General features: G+C 47.3%; 1 protein-coding gene across 1 annotated transcript; it reads left to right on the top strand.

Moving 5' to 3' along the window:
• Positions 1 to 1047: 1047 nt before the first annotated feature.
• On the top strand, positions 1048 to 16626 carry LOC130165248 (A disintegrin and metalloproteinase with thrombospondin motifs 5). Its single transcript, XM_056370346.1, has 8 exons — positions 1048 to 3103; positions 9200 to 9332; positions 9598 to 9765; positions 10335 to 10618; positions 11777 to 11960; positions 12077 to 12252; positions 12344 to 12519; positions 12636 to 16626. The coding sequence occupies exons 1-8, from the start codon at positions 2000 to 2002 to the stop codon at positions 13333 to 13335; spliced, it is 2925 nt and encodes a 974-aa protein (XP_056226321.1). The 5' UTR covers positions 1048 to 1999; the 3' UTR covers positions 13336 to 16626.
• The last annotated feature ends 848 nt before the right edge of the window (positions 16627 to 17474 follow it).

The following is a 17474-nucleotide window of genomic DNA, read 5'->3' as shown; positions in this document are numbered from 1 at the left end:
TTGAGGACAGGGACAAAAAGAGACGAGTAGTGGGGGTGTGAGGTGCATTGCATAACAGCTGGGTGATTTGGACATGAGGCTCAGCTCGATACTGGATCTACTCTGCAGTGGTCACCGTATTGAAGCTTGTGGGTGTGTGTGTGCTGTGTTTTCATGGCCGTAGCAAAGACTTTATGAACCCTGAGGTCATGAGCCCAAGTCCCACCCAACCACACCCCCTTGGAAAATACTGACAGGACCCCAAGCAGAAAGTATGTAAAAATACTAAGGATGGGACTTCAGCTGTGTTGAGGAACTGTCAAGTGACATTTTTCTGGAGGCTTGTTTGAATACAGCGAATCCTTGGTGTGGGATGCTTCAAGTGTGGATCGTACCACGGTGGGATTTGACGAGGGGGGGGCGAGGCTTACGGTGGCAGCACACCGTGTTCCGTTTTTTGGCCGTGCTTCCACCGTCCACCCACGCTCCCTCTCGCTCACTCCCTGGCTGCATCCCTGCACCACACTATCCACACCGCTCAGTCACGTAGAAGGGGGCTTTGGATTAGCGCACCGCTTTGGGAGAGCACACACAGCCTCTCACCGTTTGGGCGCAACAAAGTTGAAATGTAATATCTGTTCTCAGGTTCTTGTGTGTGTGTGGGTGTGTATCCACAAAGAGAGGCCTCCTTCTTGCGTGCGCACACACACACACACACTCTGAAACCCCCTCTGTGGTGTGCAAAGGTAATAGCTGTTAGGTGACTCAGCAAATGAGCAGTGTTTTGGAACTTTTAAGACATCTTACAAACACACTCTCTTGTTGGCTCTTAGTGTGTGTGTGTGTGTGTGTGTGTGTGTGTGAGAGAGAGAGAGAGAGGCAGTGACTTCAGCCCCAGTCAGGTATGCATTGCTAACCCCCCAACGTGCCCCCACCCACCCACCCTCCAAGTATGACATCCCATTGGCACTACACTTCCCTAAAGGTACAATAAATAATCAAGACAGCTCCCAGGGCAGTTCCAAGCAGTCACACACCTGCAGACTCTCTTTCTCTCTCTCTTTCACACACACACACACACACACACACACTTACACAAACTTACACACTTACACACACTTTTTCCCCTTTACTCTCTTATACCCAAGTGCAGCAGTACAGCACCTACTGTATGCATGTTCACTGATTTCCTAGTCTCCTGCTCTCTCTCGCTCTCCCCCTCTCTCTCTCTCTCTCTCTCTCTCTCTCTGTCTCACACACATACACACACACCATTAAATGTCTCACACAGGGAACGGTGAACTCCCAGAGTTCTTATTCGGGACTGGCCATAAATTATCTATTCCCCTCTAGTTTGCTGAAACTCTCCAGTCAAACCCTGTTGGACTTTTAGCCTTCAATTATTAAAGGAGTCAAAGTGGTAAAAGTGTAAAAATAACAGCCTGGTGTTTAATGGACACATTTTGGACTTGAGATAAATGGTGTTGGTCCTGGGAGTTTTGCAGGTCTTTTGTTTTGTGTCTTTTTCAGAAGGATTTTGATGGACTTGCGAAGCACAACAGGCTCCTCTTTCCTTTGCTGAGGCAGAGGGAAATACTCCAGTGACAGCATTGTTCAGGTTTCTCTCCTCTCCTCCAGCACTTGACTTCACTCGAGGAAGAGAGGCAGAGGGAGAGAGAAAGAGAAGAGGGGGGTGGAGGAGTGGTGATTGAGCGCAAAGGGGGCAGGACTTTTTCTCTCCGGGTCCTATTAAGAGCAAACTTTGTGTTTTTGTTCTCCAAGTTCAGCTCAGTGCTCTGCAGCCTGCACACAGTTCCTCTCTGCGGCTCTTTTTTCTTTTCCATTTTTCCTCAATGGTTTTGTTTCCTCGCCTGTTGGTTACTACTGTGTGTTTTTGCAAGGGGGGTTTGGACACCGGGAGGATGCGCTTTTTGGAGGAACAAATACTCAAAGTTGTGTCTTTGACCGCTCCGGGGTTGTTTTAGTGGATACATATATGTTTGTCGGGCTGGAATGAACAATGGTGCGGCTCCTTGGTGCTCTGGCCGGGGGCATGCTCTGGTTTCGGCTACTGTTGCTGTGCGTGGTGGAGTTGGAGCTGGGAGCCGGGCTCTCTACTTTCCAGGGTTTCTATCTTCCACCTGCGAACGGGTCGCTTCTCACACCTGCCCGGAGGACAGATGGAGTCGTGCGGACCGTTGACCGGATTTACCACGGAGGAGGGAAGGTGGGCTACCTGGTGTACCTGGATGGGAGCCGGTTTCAGCTGGACATGGAGCGGGACGAGTCGGTGCTGTCGCATCACTTCAGCCCCCAGTACGTGCTCGCTATGATGGGGGAGAGCTCCGCGTCTTTGCAGCGGGAGTGCGTGTACCGCGGGACAGTGGACTCCAACCCGGAGTCTCTGGCCGTCTTCAACCTCTGCGGCGGGGGTCTCGAGGGCTTCTTCGCCGTGAACCACGCGCGCTACACCATCACACCTATCATCAGGGCTAAGGGACACGAGCATGACGTGCGCGCCCTGCAGGACAAGGACGCGGAGAGCGCGCTCCATGTGTTCACGCGCGAGAGCTTCAGCTTCGAGGCCATGAGCGAAGGGCGCGAGAGCTGCGGGACGCGCGACGGGCGCAGAGGACGCAGGGATGCGGTGGGGAAACGCCGGCACAGAGGTCGGGGGAAGGGGAGGCTGGACAGAGAGGGGCTCACAGTGGGACACACTGATGACCACAATGCGCGCGGGCGAACATGGTGGAGCCGGCTCATCAAACCTGCCGCTCCAGAGACTGGCACGCGGCGCAAAAGGTCAGTCTCACGCGCCAGGCACGTGGAGCTGCTCCTGGTGGCCGACGAGACCATGATAAAGAAATACGGAAAGGACTTGAACCACTACCTGCTCACACTGGCCTCCATCGCCTCCAAGCTGTACGGGCACGCCAGCATCGAGAACCCCATCCGGCTGTCGGTGGTGAAAGTGACCACGGTGAGTGAGAAGGAGAAAGGGCTGGAGGTGTCCAAGAACGCGGCGGCCACGCTCAAGAGCTTCTGCAAGTGGCAGAACCAACAGAACCCGCTGGACGACGACCACCAGCATCACCACGACGCCGCCATCCTCTTCACCAGGCAGGTAAACAAACCCCCCTCGCTTTGCGAACCTCCACCTGTCCGCTCCTCTCACCTGGCAGGCGCACCGAGGCGCCGGCTCTGCCTGTCCTCTGTCCCACACAGAGGAGGGGAGGCGGCTTAGAGCCCCGGTGTGATGCCAAGGCAGCGCAGTGACGCCACGGTTTGTTTTGATGGTGCACGCGGTTGCAGCTGGTTGAGTGTAAGCTCCTGGCAGGTTGAGCCTGGAGAGGCTCATTGTAAATAGGCTATAAAACACACCCTGTCATGAAAATAACTCACACACGTCACCTTTTCATATTTTATACCTGTAACAGTCTAATTGCTTGTTATTTTTTCCTTGAGCCCGTAGGGAAGCCACACATAAAGCGCTAATCCTGTCTGACTGTGAACCATTCCCCATCAGAATCACAGTCAGTCAGAAGTGAAGACTGCACAACCTGCTCCCTCCATGTCTCTGGTTACCCCCCCCCCCCCCTTTTTTTTTTTTTGTGTGTGTTTTCTGTTCCTGCCCCTCTTCCTTTGTGCTGAATCTTGCGTGCGTAACGCAGCGCAGCGTCAGTGAAACAGCCATAAAAAGTGTATTTCCTGCGCCTGGTGTTTTTCTAGGCAGACTCCTCTGTCTCCAGCCTCCCCCTCCCAGTCCCCTGACAGCCCAAAAGCCTGTGTGATCTGAGGCGCGTGCCCACTCACGTGCACGCACATTCTTCCCAGGGTAGGAGGTTTGAAATCAGCTGCTGGGTGCATTGCAGAAATATCCCTAAAACTCCCTTGAAACTGTTGTTAATTAGGTAGCTATCCCAGCCTTTCACTTTTTCTCTCTCTCTCTCTGTCTCTCTCTCACCAGTCTGCACATTTTTTCCCAGTTACTTCTCCAGAGTCTGTCAGCTGGGGCTGGGAGCTGTCAGAAAAACAAACACATCCACCCTGTGAGAAGCCTTACGTTTACCGAGACCACACTCATTTATCCCTTCTTTCATCGTCCCCTCCCCCCTCCTTCTTCCTCCTCCTTCTCTCCCGGCCTGGTCCAAAGCCACAGGGCAGCAGCAGATCTACATGCATTTTTCACCCCTCCGGGTGTGGCTTCATGGTGGTTAGCTCCAGTTGACGTGTCAGATAGCTTCGCCTTGGACTGCGGTGTGTTCAAGACATGCAAGGTTTTGTCATGGCTCGGGCGAAGCAGCAAGCACCGGAGGTATTACCCCGGATCTTCTGGTGCTGGTGCCAAATTGGCACCGTCATGCATTGGCACGGCAGCCGGTAGTGCATACCTGAGGTTGGCATGTTGGCAAAGTGGCACAGCACTTTTGTGCCAACCACCTCGTGGCTCCTTACTACCCTCGTTGCCACTACACCTGCACAGGCAGGACTGGAAGAAGAAATGCCATCATCAGTTGGGTTTGGCAGGGTGAGCAGGGTCAGGCGGGCAGAGAAATAGTAATCCGGATGCCTCTGAGACAGCGTCAGGACAGGAGGGCTGAGGCAAAATGGACAGGAAGCTCTAATGAAACATAACAGGCAGTGTGCTGTGGATTTTTCTTTATTCTACTTGGTCCTTCATGTTTGCATCCCATCATAAACAGCCAATATTAACAAGACACTTAATCTGTGTCTCACCTGTCGCAGCACTTGCATTATTCAAAACCTGTCTCCTGACCGTCATTCACGCACATCTCACCTTCACTCTTGAACCTGGGAGTCATACTGTAGATGTAACCTGTCACCGGATTGTTATAACCCATGTAACACAGTACAGACCTCTGGGAAACATGGTGTGTGTGTGATCCCCCTGTGTTGCATTTCTTTAGAACAAATGAGCTTAATTGCAGCTGAATTCGGTCAACGTGCAGAGGACTTGAGTTTAGGGTCGTGACCTTAGTACTGTAGAGGTGAGTGTTTAAGCCAAAAAGAGCAGCCACTGCCTTACTTAAAGTCTGACCTCTGAACTCTTTGGCTATTAAAGGCCATTATCAGGACTCTGTGTTTTTGGCTGAGTGCGTAAATTGCTGTTTCTTTACCTTGTTGATCATTATAGTGCGCAGACAAGCAGGGCCGAGGTTTGTTTACATCTAAACACTTCGTGCCATTGAAAGAAGGTGGAGTTTAAAACAAACACATTCTTGCAAGAGTCCTTTTCTTGAGGAATTTGTATCCACTCATGGCAGCTAAGGACAAATTGTGGTAGGTGAAGATGCTGACATTTTGAAAAATGCTTATTTTAGCTCTATTCTTTATGAGAACCACACTTTCATTTAGCCATTAATCATTTTGCCAGGAAAGATCCCCATACGATGTCAAGAGCTGCACAAAAGTCGTCATTTTACAAACAGGATAGAGCCATTAATGTTTCCACTGAGAGAATGCCAGCGAGGAAATAACTTTGTTTGGCTCAGGTACCTCAGACCTCACTGCTGTCTGAGTTGAAAAAGAAAAGACGTGTGATGTACGAGGCACAGTAATGTGTTCACTATTTTTTTCAGGAAAATAACTTTGGTTGTGGCCCCAATGGAGACTTAACAAAGAAAGGCAGACTTGGCAGTGCTGTAGATTCAGTTCAGATGTGTAATAGGAGATGGTCTGCATGGTAGTCCATTGTACTGAATGTCAGAGGTAACCAAATAGTAGTATAAGTCCTCTTTCCTCTTTGTATTTGGAGCGGCTGTGGAGTAAATCCTGATTATTGTAGTCTGCTGAACTAGAACTGAAGCTCATTGAAGACTTAGTGACTGTGAAGTCAGACCACATCGGGGCGGGAGGGGTGCAGCAGGGGTGCGCGGGGTTGGAGGGAACTCGTCCCTTTGTGGTCGGCTCCAATTACTCCAACACCCCGTACCCGCAGTGAGCTGACCCGTGTGGCGCTGTCACCCGGTCCTGCACATACCAGCACCAGAACAAAACAACAGGCACATTGAGGGGACTCCTCTGAGAGTGCATCTGTGTATATGGGAACATTAAATGTTATGCATGGCTGTGTTTACTTGTTGTGAGCTGGGACAGTGGACAAAGCCCCACTGTAAGGTGCCAGAGAGCTGTAGGGCTGTGCAGATATTGACATACACATGTGTTCATGCTTTTACAGCAACAGCTCAAATATTTGGATTGATGTTTCTAGCAGGAACTTGTGACGCCATTGATATTGAACTGTTGACCTTTTCACCCGGCCTGGTGTTTGGTCACTTTCACTGAGCTCAGGTCAAATGTATACTCAATACAAAATAATCAAATAATCAAAGTGATGTTAAAAAAAAAAAGGATTTATTAACATTGTCAAATCCGAACAAAAACTTTAGTAACAAATCTTGTTTGTTTTTTATTACAAGTTCTTAGTGTAAATAGAAAACTGTAAAACAACAACATAAAGAGATTATTATGTAATGGTGATGGATGCAAAACGCACACTGATGTAGACACAGCATGTACCTGTACTCCATACATTTCCAACACATGTATGTTTAACACATAGTTACATCATTTACCAGTTTGAACTCCTTTCCTGAGCACTTGTCTCCTCTCCTCTCCTCTCCTCTCCTCTCCTCTCCTCTCTGTACATTAAAGTGTACATTTCCCAGCCCTCGCCCCCGTCACAGCTACTCCCTCTATTTGTTTTAACTGTTCTTGATATTTCACACATGCTGTATTTCGTCTGGTGTATGTTGACAACCTGCAGACAGCTCATGGATCCCAAACCCTCCACCCTGGCCCCGGGTCTGTCGACATACACAACTGGCCAGAGTTCAGTCTGGTCCTGTGACAACACATGAACCTCGCCCTCTTCACACTGTGATGCACCGGTGGCTTTTAAGCTGCACTCCTGTTTACAATCATGGTCTGAAGTTTCCTATGAGCGCTGACCTCGCGCTGGTTCATGTTGGTTCGTATCCTACAGTCGTTGGAGTCGTATCTGTACGGGCTAGAAAACCAAAACAATGACGCTAAAATGCTCCATAGAGCTGAGGGGGAACTGCACAGTGGGGTCAATTATCTGTGGGTTCGTAACCATGAGCAACACTTTTCACATACAAGTAGTCATGTGATCCACTGTTGATATAAAAAATATTGATTATAGGGACTTTAAGTACAGTTGTTGAGTAAATTACTTTCCACCAACGTATAAGAACCAGGTAGTGTCCCATGCAGATGACATGTCTGTTATTCACCTGTGGATCATCATGTCTCACGTCATTTGACAGCCTGTCCGTCACTGGTAGAAAACTGTTTTTTTTTTTTTGTTGCATTTGATCAGCAGCTTTGTTGAAATGAGCCTGCAGTGTGTTTTAGTTTGTGTGTGTGTGTGTGTGTGTGTGTCTGGCTGGCTGGCTGGCTGTTTATTTAACACTCACCTTGGCCTAGATTGCAAGTGGTCTCTGATCTGTCTCCTAACCTTGACAACCTGCTTGCCACCTGTTCTTCTGTTATTTCTGCCAATATTTCTGTAACTCCTTGCTCTCCCAGGTCTTCTCTTTAATTTCCGGCGCCCCCCTCCCCACCCTTTCTCCTCGGCATCTGTTTCCTTCTCTTTCCCTTCCTTTCTTTTTTTTTTTTTTCTTTACTTGCCTCTCAGAGGTCTTTGGATGAAAACAAAGGACAACAATATATAGATAGGGATGTGACTTTTCAGGAATTTTTCACACGTCACTTTTTAATTTCTAACAGAGATTCCCATTTTTCTCCTCTTCACCCACGTGTTTACTGTTAGTCTGTGCTGTACCAGTGAAAGCTGTGTATATAAGAAAGAGCGAAACAAAAACTGTTCTCAGACCAGAGCCTGGGAGGGGATGAATGAATAAATAAATGAAATGGAGGGAGGTGTTAAGGGTGTCGAGGTGAAAGAGTGTGGGAAACGGGGAAAGAGAAACAGATCAAATATGAAAGTAAACTTCTCTATACGTTCTCACTGTCTGATTCAAAACAAACAGGCTTTCTTCTATAGTTTTCAAGCTGGTCTGCGCACGGAGAAATAAAGACAAACTCAAGCATAGTTTGGCTCTCGGCTCAGCAGCCATTCATTCAGTCAGACTGAGCCTTTGTGTGCTTCTCATGTATCCAACAGTCGACTCGCAAAAGCAGGCACACTCCTCCTGTACTCTGTGTGTGTGTGTGTGTGTGTGTCTGTCTGTCTGTCTGTCTGTCTGTCTGTCTGTCTGTCTGTCTGCCAAATAAGTGATGTATATGCTCTGTATGTGCAAGTAAACACCTGCTCATTTACATGTACATTCTTAAAGTTACAGTGTGTTCATGAGTGTGTATCTGCGTGTGTGTTTGTGTGTGTGTGTGTGTGTGTGTGTGTGTGTGTGTGTGTGTGTGTGTGTGTGTGTGTGTGTGTGTGTGTGTGTGTGTGTGTGTGTGTGTGTGTGTGTGTGCGTGAGGTGGCCCTGCCCAGTCAGTCATGTGTGTGAGTGCAGAACACAAGGCAGTTTGTTCCAAACCGATCGGCCTGGAACGGGTAAACACCCTCCCCAGAGTGCTTCACACACATGACCCAGCAGGCCCTGTCAGCACCACTTAACATGACGATTCATCCTCTCTACAGGATGTGTGTGTGTGTGTGTGTGTGTGTGTGTGTGTGTGTGTGTGTGTGTGTGTGTGTGTGTGTGTGTGTGCGCGTGTGTGTGTGTGCGTGTGTGTGTGTGCGCGCGTGTGTGTGCACGAATGCTTGCCATCATACATCTGTGCACTGAATGTACATGCACATCAGATTGCACTGTGAGTGTGCATGTACATGCACGCGGGCGCATGTGCAGGCGCGTGTGCGCTGATGTGACAGTATGATTAACTGATTGATCTGTGCGCTCAGCGGGGTCAGGCTGAGCCCCCCGAGGCCTCATCTGCATGGACATGTGTGGGAATCAAAACAAAGATCAATACTGTGCACTCTGGCACCCTGCGACGGAGACAGAGAGATAGTGGAGGCACAGGAAGGAAGTGGGCATTAAAAGCAGTGGATGAAAAATTAAAGGGCCACTGTGCCAATTTTACATACAGAGAGCTGGGATCATTGGGATCGTGTCTTTGAATAAAACTATTGAGATAAACGCTGAAATGAACTGGTTTCCCCCTCCTCTCTGGATTAGTTTCAACTTACAGTGTTTCCTTTGTGCAGGACCTCTGCGGCCACCACTCCTGTGACACCCTGGGCATGGCGGACGTGGGCACCATCTGCTCTCCAGAAAGAAGCTGCGCCGTCATCGAGGATGACGGGCTTCACGCCGCGTTTACTGTCGCGCATGAGATAGGTAGGCATGGATACACACACCAGCATACAAACAATGAGGCAGACCAGCCAGGGCAAGCACACTCACATCTGTTGGCACATCTCCCTCTCACTGATGAATATCACCAGAGTGTTGTGTGATGTCATACACTTGTTTTCTCATCTCATTCTCGCAGCACGTGCAAAAGTCCTGTCGTTTCAAATTTCCCCTGAAAAAATGGCCTCTCTCTCTCTCTCTCTCTCTCTCCCTCCCTCTCTCTCTCTCTCTCTCTCTCTCTCTGCCCCAGGTCACCTGCTCGGTTTGTCCCACGACGACTCCAAGTTCTGCGAGGAGCGCTTCGGAGTGAACAGCGACAAGCGGCTCATGTCATCCATCCTCACCTCCATCGACGCCTCCAAACCCTGGAGCCGCTGCACCTCGGCAACCATCACTGACTTCTTTGACGATGGCAACGGTGAGCGTGGGAGAAAGAGTCCGTGCTTGTGCTTTTGCAAACATTTGTTAATTGTGAGAACGTTTCCAGGCCAGTAGAGGTTTTGTTTTCTCCATCTACAAATCACCTCCATGTGAATTTGACTTCCCTCCTGCAGCACGTATCACTGAGAGCTGTTTACTACCAAACAAAACTGTAATCTCTAATTTACAATCCTGTTAACTTCTTCAAGAGTGTAGCTGCAGTTCAGCCAAAGACAAATCACTGGCAGGAAATCAAGATGAGTCAGACTTTGCATTTTGTGAAGCACTTTCATTCATGTCGACCATAAAGCATTGTTGTTGACGTTTTGCTAAGCAGTTCCATCGCTGCTGGCATAAGTCATGTAGCAACAGCATCGGTTTCAGTCTGCTGCCGCTCCAGAACTTTTATTGAGTGATAAGTCACACTGGTTTGTCAAAAGACTAAAATAGACTTTCAACACCAGTGATAGGCAGCCATGGAGCACCAAGACTCTGCAGGTCGTGGACCCTTTTTTCAAATTTCCTTCTTCTTCTTCTTCTTCTTCTTCTTCATCTTCTCTGCCACAGCCGAGTGTCTCCTCGATTCTCCTCGCCAGCCCCTTCTTGGCCCCGAGGAGCTCCCAGGGCAGAGCTACGACGCCGTCCGTCAGTGTCGCCTGGCCTTCGGCCCAGAGTACACAGTCTGCCCGGGCATGGACGTATGTTCTCGGCTGTGGTGCGCCGTGATTCGCCAGGGACAGATGGTGTGTCTGACCAAGAAGCTGCCGGCCGTGGAGGGAACGCCCTGCGGGAAGGGACGCATCTGCCTGCAGGGGAAGTGTGTGGACAAGACCCGCAAGAGGCACTACTCGGTAAGACAACTCCTGGAGACAAGGGAGACAAAAATGGCAAAAATCTAAAATAGATTCCTTTTTATAGCTCAAAAACTGATATTTTAAGCTCTCATTGTTTCCACATTGTACAAACTCATCTGTTGAAAAAGATGAAGCAGAGACGGAGACACTTGAAGTGAAAAATGTCACAGGTTCCTTATGTGGCTCCACTGTGTGGTCTGCTTTATTTAGGTCTCTGCTGATCTGTGCTGTTTGTTCTCTTGGCCTCACTTAAACAGATCTAAATTGAATTTGGCCTTAATGACTTCAAGCACCAAATCTGTTCTTGGCAGAGTGTCGACACTGTGTGTGTGTGTGTGTGCGTGTGCGTGTGTGTCACGGAGAGAAAAAAGAGTGAAAGTCAAAATGAATGGGGAAAGAGGGAAAGAATATTTTCTTTGTGTTTATTTGTCACATGACATTTGATGAGTCTGACATGATCCTTGGCGGCCGACTGAGCGCGTGGATCCAACTTCTGCCTCGCTTCATTTTCTCTGCCCTGCATGACGACCAGTTTGCCGCTGAGAGCAATGTTAACCCCCCCCCCCTCCATTTTGGACTTCACAGTCTTTTAACCTCCCTATATTTCTTGCAGTATGATTGCAGATTAAGTAGCTTTTACTGTGGAAAGAAGTTCAGTAGCAGTGGAACTAAATGAACAGACTGTTTCCAAAGAAACTTTGCAGAGCTTCAGGATCATTAAATCAACTTTGTCTCATAAAATGTCAAAAGCTACTTATTCAGTCATTTTTTTTATACAGTTGGTTGGAAAAAACAAAAATTAGTTACCTCGAGAATTTCATTCAGGCTCTTCCTCGGGGGAAGCATGTGAGCTGCAGCTTTAAACAGACTTTAGTTATTATCACATGAGGTTAACCTCGTTCTTTTTCTGTCCGTCTCTTTCCACAGCCACAATGCGTGCCACATTTTTCTTTATCACAAATCTGTCTCTTTCCCTGTGACACGTGGCTTGGCCAGCAACCACTCTGACTTCCAACATGTCTGATAAGTACTAATTGTCGTCTTTCATCCCCCTCTACTCTCTGATCTCTCCTCTGCTGTCATTTCCCCCGACCCTTATCTCCTCTTTCATCTTCCCTCTCCTCTCTTTTTCTTTTTCACCCCTCCCTCTCTCAGGCTTCCAACCATGGCAGCTGGAGCTCTTGGGGTCCTTGGGGTGCGTGCTCCAGAACGTGCGGAGGTGGGGTGCAGTTCGCCCAGCGTCTGTGCAACAACCCGCCGCCACGGAACAACGGGCGCTACTGCACCGGGAAGAGAGCCATCTATCGGTCCTGCAACGTCACACCGTGCCCGGCATCGAGTGAGTGTAACACCCTGAGGATACACGCTTGATCATGATAACATTCTCGTAATATTTCAAGCTAAAAAATATAGAGTCCATCATTTCACACTTCTTGTAATTGATCTTTTCTCTAGATAAGAATTTCCGTCAGGAGCAATGTGAGGTGCGCAACGGTCCCCAGACGGATCCTAAAGGGGTGAAGACCTTTGTGGAGTGGGTGCCGAAATACGCCGGAGTTCTCCCTAAAGATGTGTGCAAGCTGACCTGCAGAGCCAAAGGAACAGGATACTATGTGGTGTTCTCTCAGAGGGTGAGTTAATAAGAAAGAAAAGGGTTCTGTGTATTTGATGGAAAACAAAACAAGGTGTTGGATGATGGTGATATCGTGACTCTGTGTTCAGGTGGCAGACGGAACAGAGTGTCGTCCTTACAGCAGCTCAGTGTGTGTGAAGGGGAAATGTGTGCGGACGGGATGCGACGGCATTATCGGCTCCAAGCTGCAGTTTGACAAGTGTGGTATCTGTGGAGGAGACAGCACGGGATGTATACGTGTAGTGGGCAACTTCACAAAGAAGAGGTAAGAGAAAGAGATGCTCACATATTATAATCATCAGCTGGCACGCAGACAAAGAGAATACTGTCTCATGTACTGATTGATCCGATCTTCCCTCTCCTTTCTCTCTCACCAAACAGTAAGGGCTACACTGACGTAGTGAAGATCCCCGCAGGCTCCACCCATGTAAAGGTTCGTCAACACAAGGCCAAGGACCAGACCCGCTACACCGCCTACCTGGCTCTCCGACGACCCAATGGCGAGTACCTCCTAAACGGCAAGTTCATGATCTCCACCTCCGAGACAATCATCCCATTCAATGGTTCTGTGCTGAACTACAGTGGGTGGAGCCAAAGGGACGAATGGCTTCACAGCATGGGCCCCGGGGCCCTCCAAGAAGCCTTGGTGGTTCAGATTCTAGCGACAGACGCCAAAAAGCCCCTGGATGTTCGTTATAGCTTCTTCATGCCTCGCCGGACGGCCCCACAGCAGCCGTCAGCTCCACTCAACCCCAACCCAAAGTCAACCCCTGCACAGAGCACTACAACGGTCTCAACCACGACAAGAACCACCACCACCTCCATCACCAGTAGCACCACTACATCCTCCTCTGCTCCCATCGTCCTGGTTCCAGGGCCGCCTACAGCTGCAGGTCCCTCAACCACTCCCCCAGGGCCCCAGTGGGTAACAGGCTCCTGGATGACCTGCTCCAGGACATGTGACACTGGCTGGCAGAGCCGGACAGTGCAGTGTAAGGACCAGGACGGGAAACTGTCCAAAGGATGCATGCTGGGCTCCCGGCCCTCCGCCTTCAAACACTGTCTGGTGAAGAAATGTTGAGGAGGAAGGAGAAGAGAAACAATGTGTAGGAAGAAGTTGTAATCTGTACTTCTGATAAAGGTCTCCAGTGCTGGATGTAGGACCAAGGAGTGGACCAATGAACAGACTAAGACATAGACCTTAAGCAGGACTGTGAATGTTGGCGGAAAGCGCCTGGACCAGTCATACAGAGACTCACAGACATGTAGCTGACTATGAGCCAGAGGAATGTCCTGGATTCATAGTAGCGATACAGAGCTGGAGTAAATTGGAGGACAGTTCCCGTGTGATAGTGACAAGTACTGCCCTGGCATAGCCAAGAACTTGAGTTGCATGTCATTTCCACATAGACAATAACTGGTTGTCTTTACATCGGTCCTCCAAACCCTGGAGGCTTAGTGTGTGTTGCCCTGTAACGGCATGCATGTTGTGTCTTTTTTATGCTATTTCATGTGTTCTAATCACTGTGGGTATTTGAAAGTCATGCCATCATTTCTGCCCGCATGGTCGTCCTGTTCCACGCCGGCTTCTGTAACGGGGACATTTTATTGACTTAGCAGCTCGTAAAGTTTGTTACAGGAAGAATGTTGAAAATGTGAAATCACTGGATGGTAGGCAGTCTTTATAGCAATCTTCATAGCAACCGCTAAGTAACAAAAACATCAACAAAGGTCTCTTCCATCATATAATCCATCAGGTTTTTTATTTTTACATTAAACCAACTTGAGAGCTACTGATGGCCAAAGAGTATATTAGAGCATCATCTCTGCTAAGATTTCCTACCAATATTCTCTCTGTAAATATTCTACGAGCCACTCTGTGTCTGAAATGTGCACATTACAGGAGACGGAGATGCGTATGCTGGTCCTGGATCAGGGCTATCCTCGTGCCCCGACTATAAGCGTTCTGTGTCTTTATTTGACTGATCTGTCCAGCTGAAAACTGGGAAGCAGCATCACCCATAGTGATGAACATTAAGTCATTAACATCCATAAGAAAGTGTAAGTTTATGAATACAATTCCACAGCTGAGGATGCATGAGGGAGGGGGATTTCATGACCAAGAATGAATGGGTAAACCCAGACATTTGGTTTATGGGCAACGCATTAAAAAAAGCTGGGAAGCTAATCAGTCGTACCAAGGTCCGGTCAGTCTCATGTCCTCTCTATGGAAGAACGTTTACCCCACGCACAGAGGTATTAGATACACCTGTACAGCGAAGAAACAGCAGCATGGTGTGATGAGATAGAGAGGGAGAGTACGGTGGCCTTCAGAGGACAAACCTTACAACAGTTAAATCGACAAAGGGGCAAAGTAACCACGACACTCCTTAACATTTATGGAGGGTAATGATGAATCAGATTTGGTGGCGATGCTTGATTTTTGTGTGCGTGTGCGTGTGTGTGTGTGTGTGTGTGCGCGCGAACACATTCATGCACCCAGACCTGTGTTTAAAGCACATACAGTACGTACCGTGAACATGTGTTCTGTTCTACTGTGTCTTCTTAACTCTCAGTTCCACTCGTATCAATCATTGTGCTGGTGCTGGGAGGTTTACAGTCCTCATGTTTGTGTGTTTTTTTTTGTTTTGTTGTGGCAGTCAATGTCTGTTTGTCTGTTTATCTGTTTAGGAAACAATGCTAATATGACAATGTGTGCCCTGGATACTTGCAACGACAGCAAGAGAGATACTAATGCAGTCATTACTGTCCTTTTGCAATTCAATTCTTTCTCTTTTTTTTTTCTTTTCATCACTCATTCTCTATTTTACTCATACATCCTGTATTTGCAATTTATTATTTCAACCTGTCTCCAACCCTGATGGGTGGAGTTTGCCAAAATACAACAATTCAGATTGTGCCACAGAATGGCTCATTAGGGCAGCGATGGTATTGTGACATTTGGCTGAGGATGTTTAAGGGTCAGGTCACCCAGGAAATTAATTTTCTCACTTACTCACTTTGAGACATCCAACTCCACCTTAACAAATGACTGGGAGTTCATTCTTGCTGCTCACAGCTTTGAAAACTTACTTTTAATAATTCACCAGAACTTGTTTCTCCAAAAACAATCCCTGAGTTACAGACAATCCACAGACCTCACTGTCAACACTTTGTACTGGAACTACTTTCTACAGAGGAAATAGTCCCTGTGACGACTGGGGAACTCTGAAAGAAACGGATTGACATATTAAAAATGTGCTGAGACTTAGACGGGGAGATTGACACCACTGTGGCGTCTGTCCCTTGAATATGAAGCAGCCTACCCTCACCTCTGAGGTTAACTGCTCAGCACATCATAAACACTAAAAAACGAAGCACAAACACAACAATTTACCCCTGTTTCCAGTCTTAATGCTAAGCTAAGCTAACAGGCTGCTGCAAATAGCAATCTGCGTTAGCGTGTGCGACTGTGAGAAAATATGCTTTTTTTTAATTTGGGTGAACTGACCCTTAAAAATCCTCCACCCAACCAAACAGTATCATCCATCTTTAGCAGCAGCAGCTTAACCAGCGATGCCTTCAGAGTGTAGATAACATGAATATGCCTCAAGGCCAGGCTTCTTTTTAAGACAACATATGAAAGAAAAAAAAAAACTCTCCTGAATGGTAATTAAGCCTCAGCGCAACAAAGTCCTGTTGAGTTCATACCTAATGGACTCAGAAATACCTTCCTGTAATTGTGTGAAACTTTCCGGTGCCCTTCCTATTTTCCTGTGTGGCAAACCTCACCCATCTGGCACCTGTGCAGGAGAAAACAAACCCTGAGAAACATTTTCAGATACTACTCGACCCGGGTCAACATACCACTCACAAAGTGTTCTCTCTTCTTGCCTCACACGTTCAGATTTATTTACACAATGTAGACATTTTTGTACATGAATAGATCTTTCATATATGTGTTTGTATTCAACCATATTTACACAGAAATGTACACATACAGACACACACCATTGAAACTATCCATCAGTCACACAGTTTTTGAGTATCTCAGACACACACACTCCACACACACACACACTCACACACTCACACATATACATACACACAACTTACTCTGACTCTTCCAGTGGGGAAACCCCTCTCGCTGAACGACAGAAACACAGCACTGAACTTGTAATTTATTGTTTGTACAACTGGTATGTGTGAATAAAAAAACAATGAGATGAGTTTTATTTATTATACTAATTTTGTATCAAATTACTATTTAACTTAGGAATATGACTGTGCAGAATCATTCCTTTGTAAGAATATAGTGTTTCTTTTCTAGTCATCCACATGAATATATGTACATAAAATCTATATATTTAAATGTCTTTGTTTCTGTGTCGTTTATATTGTCATTGCATTAAAACATTCATATTTAATTTTTATCACATGCATTTGAGTTTCAAATCAGTCAAGAAACTTCATTTGACTTCCCAGTAAACCTGCCTGCAATGGTGTCATTTAAGAAGACGATTAAGGCATATAAAATAAAATAAAACATTGAAATTAAACACTCATATCTGAGACAATGACTCCAACTGCATTAATCACTGTGTAATAGTAGGCTGACACTCAGGGGTCATCATTAACTTTATCAGACCCCATGGAAATAAGATAAATTCCAAAGCACCGAAGAGAAAACAGGCAAAAATATCAATAAATAAAAGGTGCTTCTCATTTTACAGTAACAACCTTATTGTTGATTGCAGGTTAACCTATAAAAAATACAACATATTTAATTATCTGGTCATATGACTTGGATGTAAAATATTCATCTGAAAAGTAATTGTCAGATAAATGTGCAACATTTTCCAGCTTTGCCACATCCAAACATCTCCCGCTTCTCATCTCCTGAAGTGTAGCCCATGATCACTCATTGATCCACACAGCAGGTTACAGTGCTGTGCCAAGCTCGCCTCCCGGCGGCCACTGGCTCCCGGCTTGTACCGCCTCATGACGAACCGTAAAACCATGCGTGATTCAAAGGCGCCACCTGTCGGCTGAGTGTGTCATTGCTCCATCAAGTGCTGGGAAATCTCCGCTGCACTCCGGGGATTTTCCTCAACACGTGTCTACCATCTGCTGGGAAATCATGAAATTACAACGCTTCACTTTTATGACCTGTTGCTCTTAAGGTGGACTTCCACAATTTGCTCCCTCAGAGACGGATGA

Source organism: Seriola aureovittata, chromosome 24, assembly GCF_021018895.1.
Source record: "Seriola aureovittata isolate HTS-2021-v1 ecotype China chromosome 24, ASM2101889v1, whole genome shotgun sequence".
Classification (NCBI taxonomy): Eukaryota; Metazoa; Chordata; class Actinopteri; order Carangiformes; family Carangidae; genus Seriola; species Seriola aureovittata.
Note: the sequence above shows the minus strand (reverse complement) of the source record. Positions and strands in the feature narration are given on the sequence as shown.

Excerpts from the sequence above, each read along its gene's own strand:
- LOC130165248 (XM_056370346.1), top strand. The coding sequence starts at position 2,000 with ATGGTGCGGCTCCTTGGTGCTCTGGCCGGGGGCATGCTCTGGTTTCGG. Across the intron at positions 11,961-12,076 it reads CACACCGTGCCCGGCATCGA|ATAAGAATTTCCGTCAGGAG; the intron begins GTGAGTGTAACA and ends TCTTTTCTCTAG. Across the intron at positions 12,520-12,635 it reads GGCAACTTCACAAAGAAGAG|TAAGGGCTACACTGACGTAG; the intron begins GTAAGAGAAAGA and ends CTCACCAAACAG.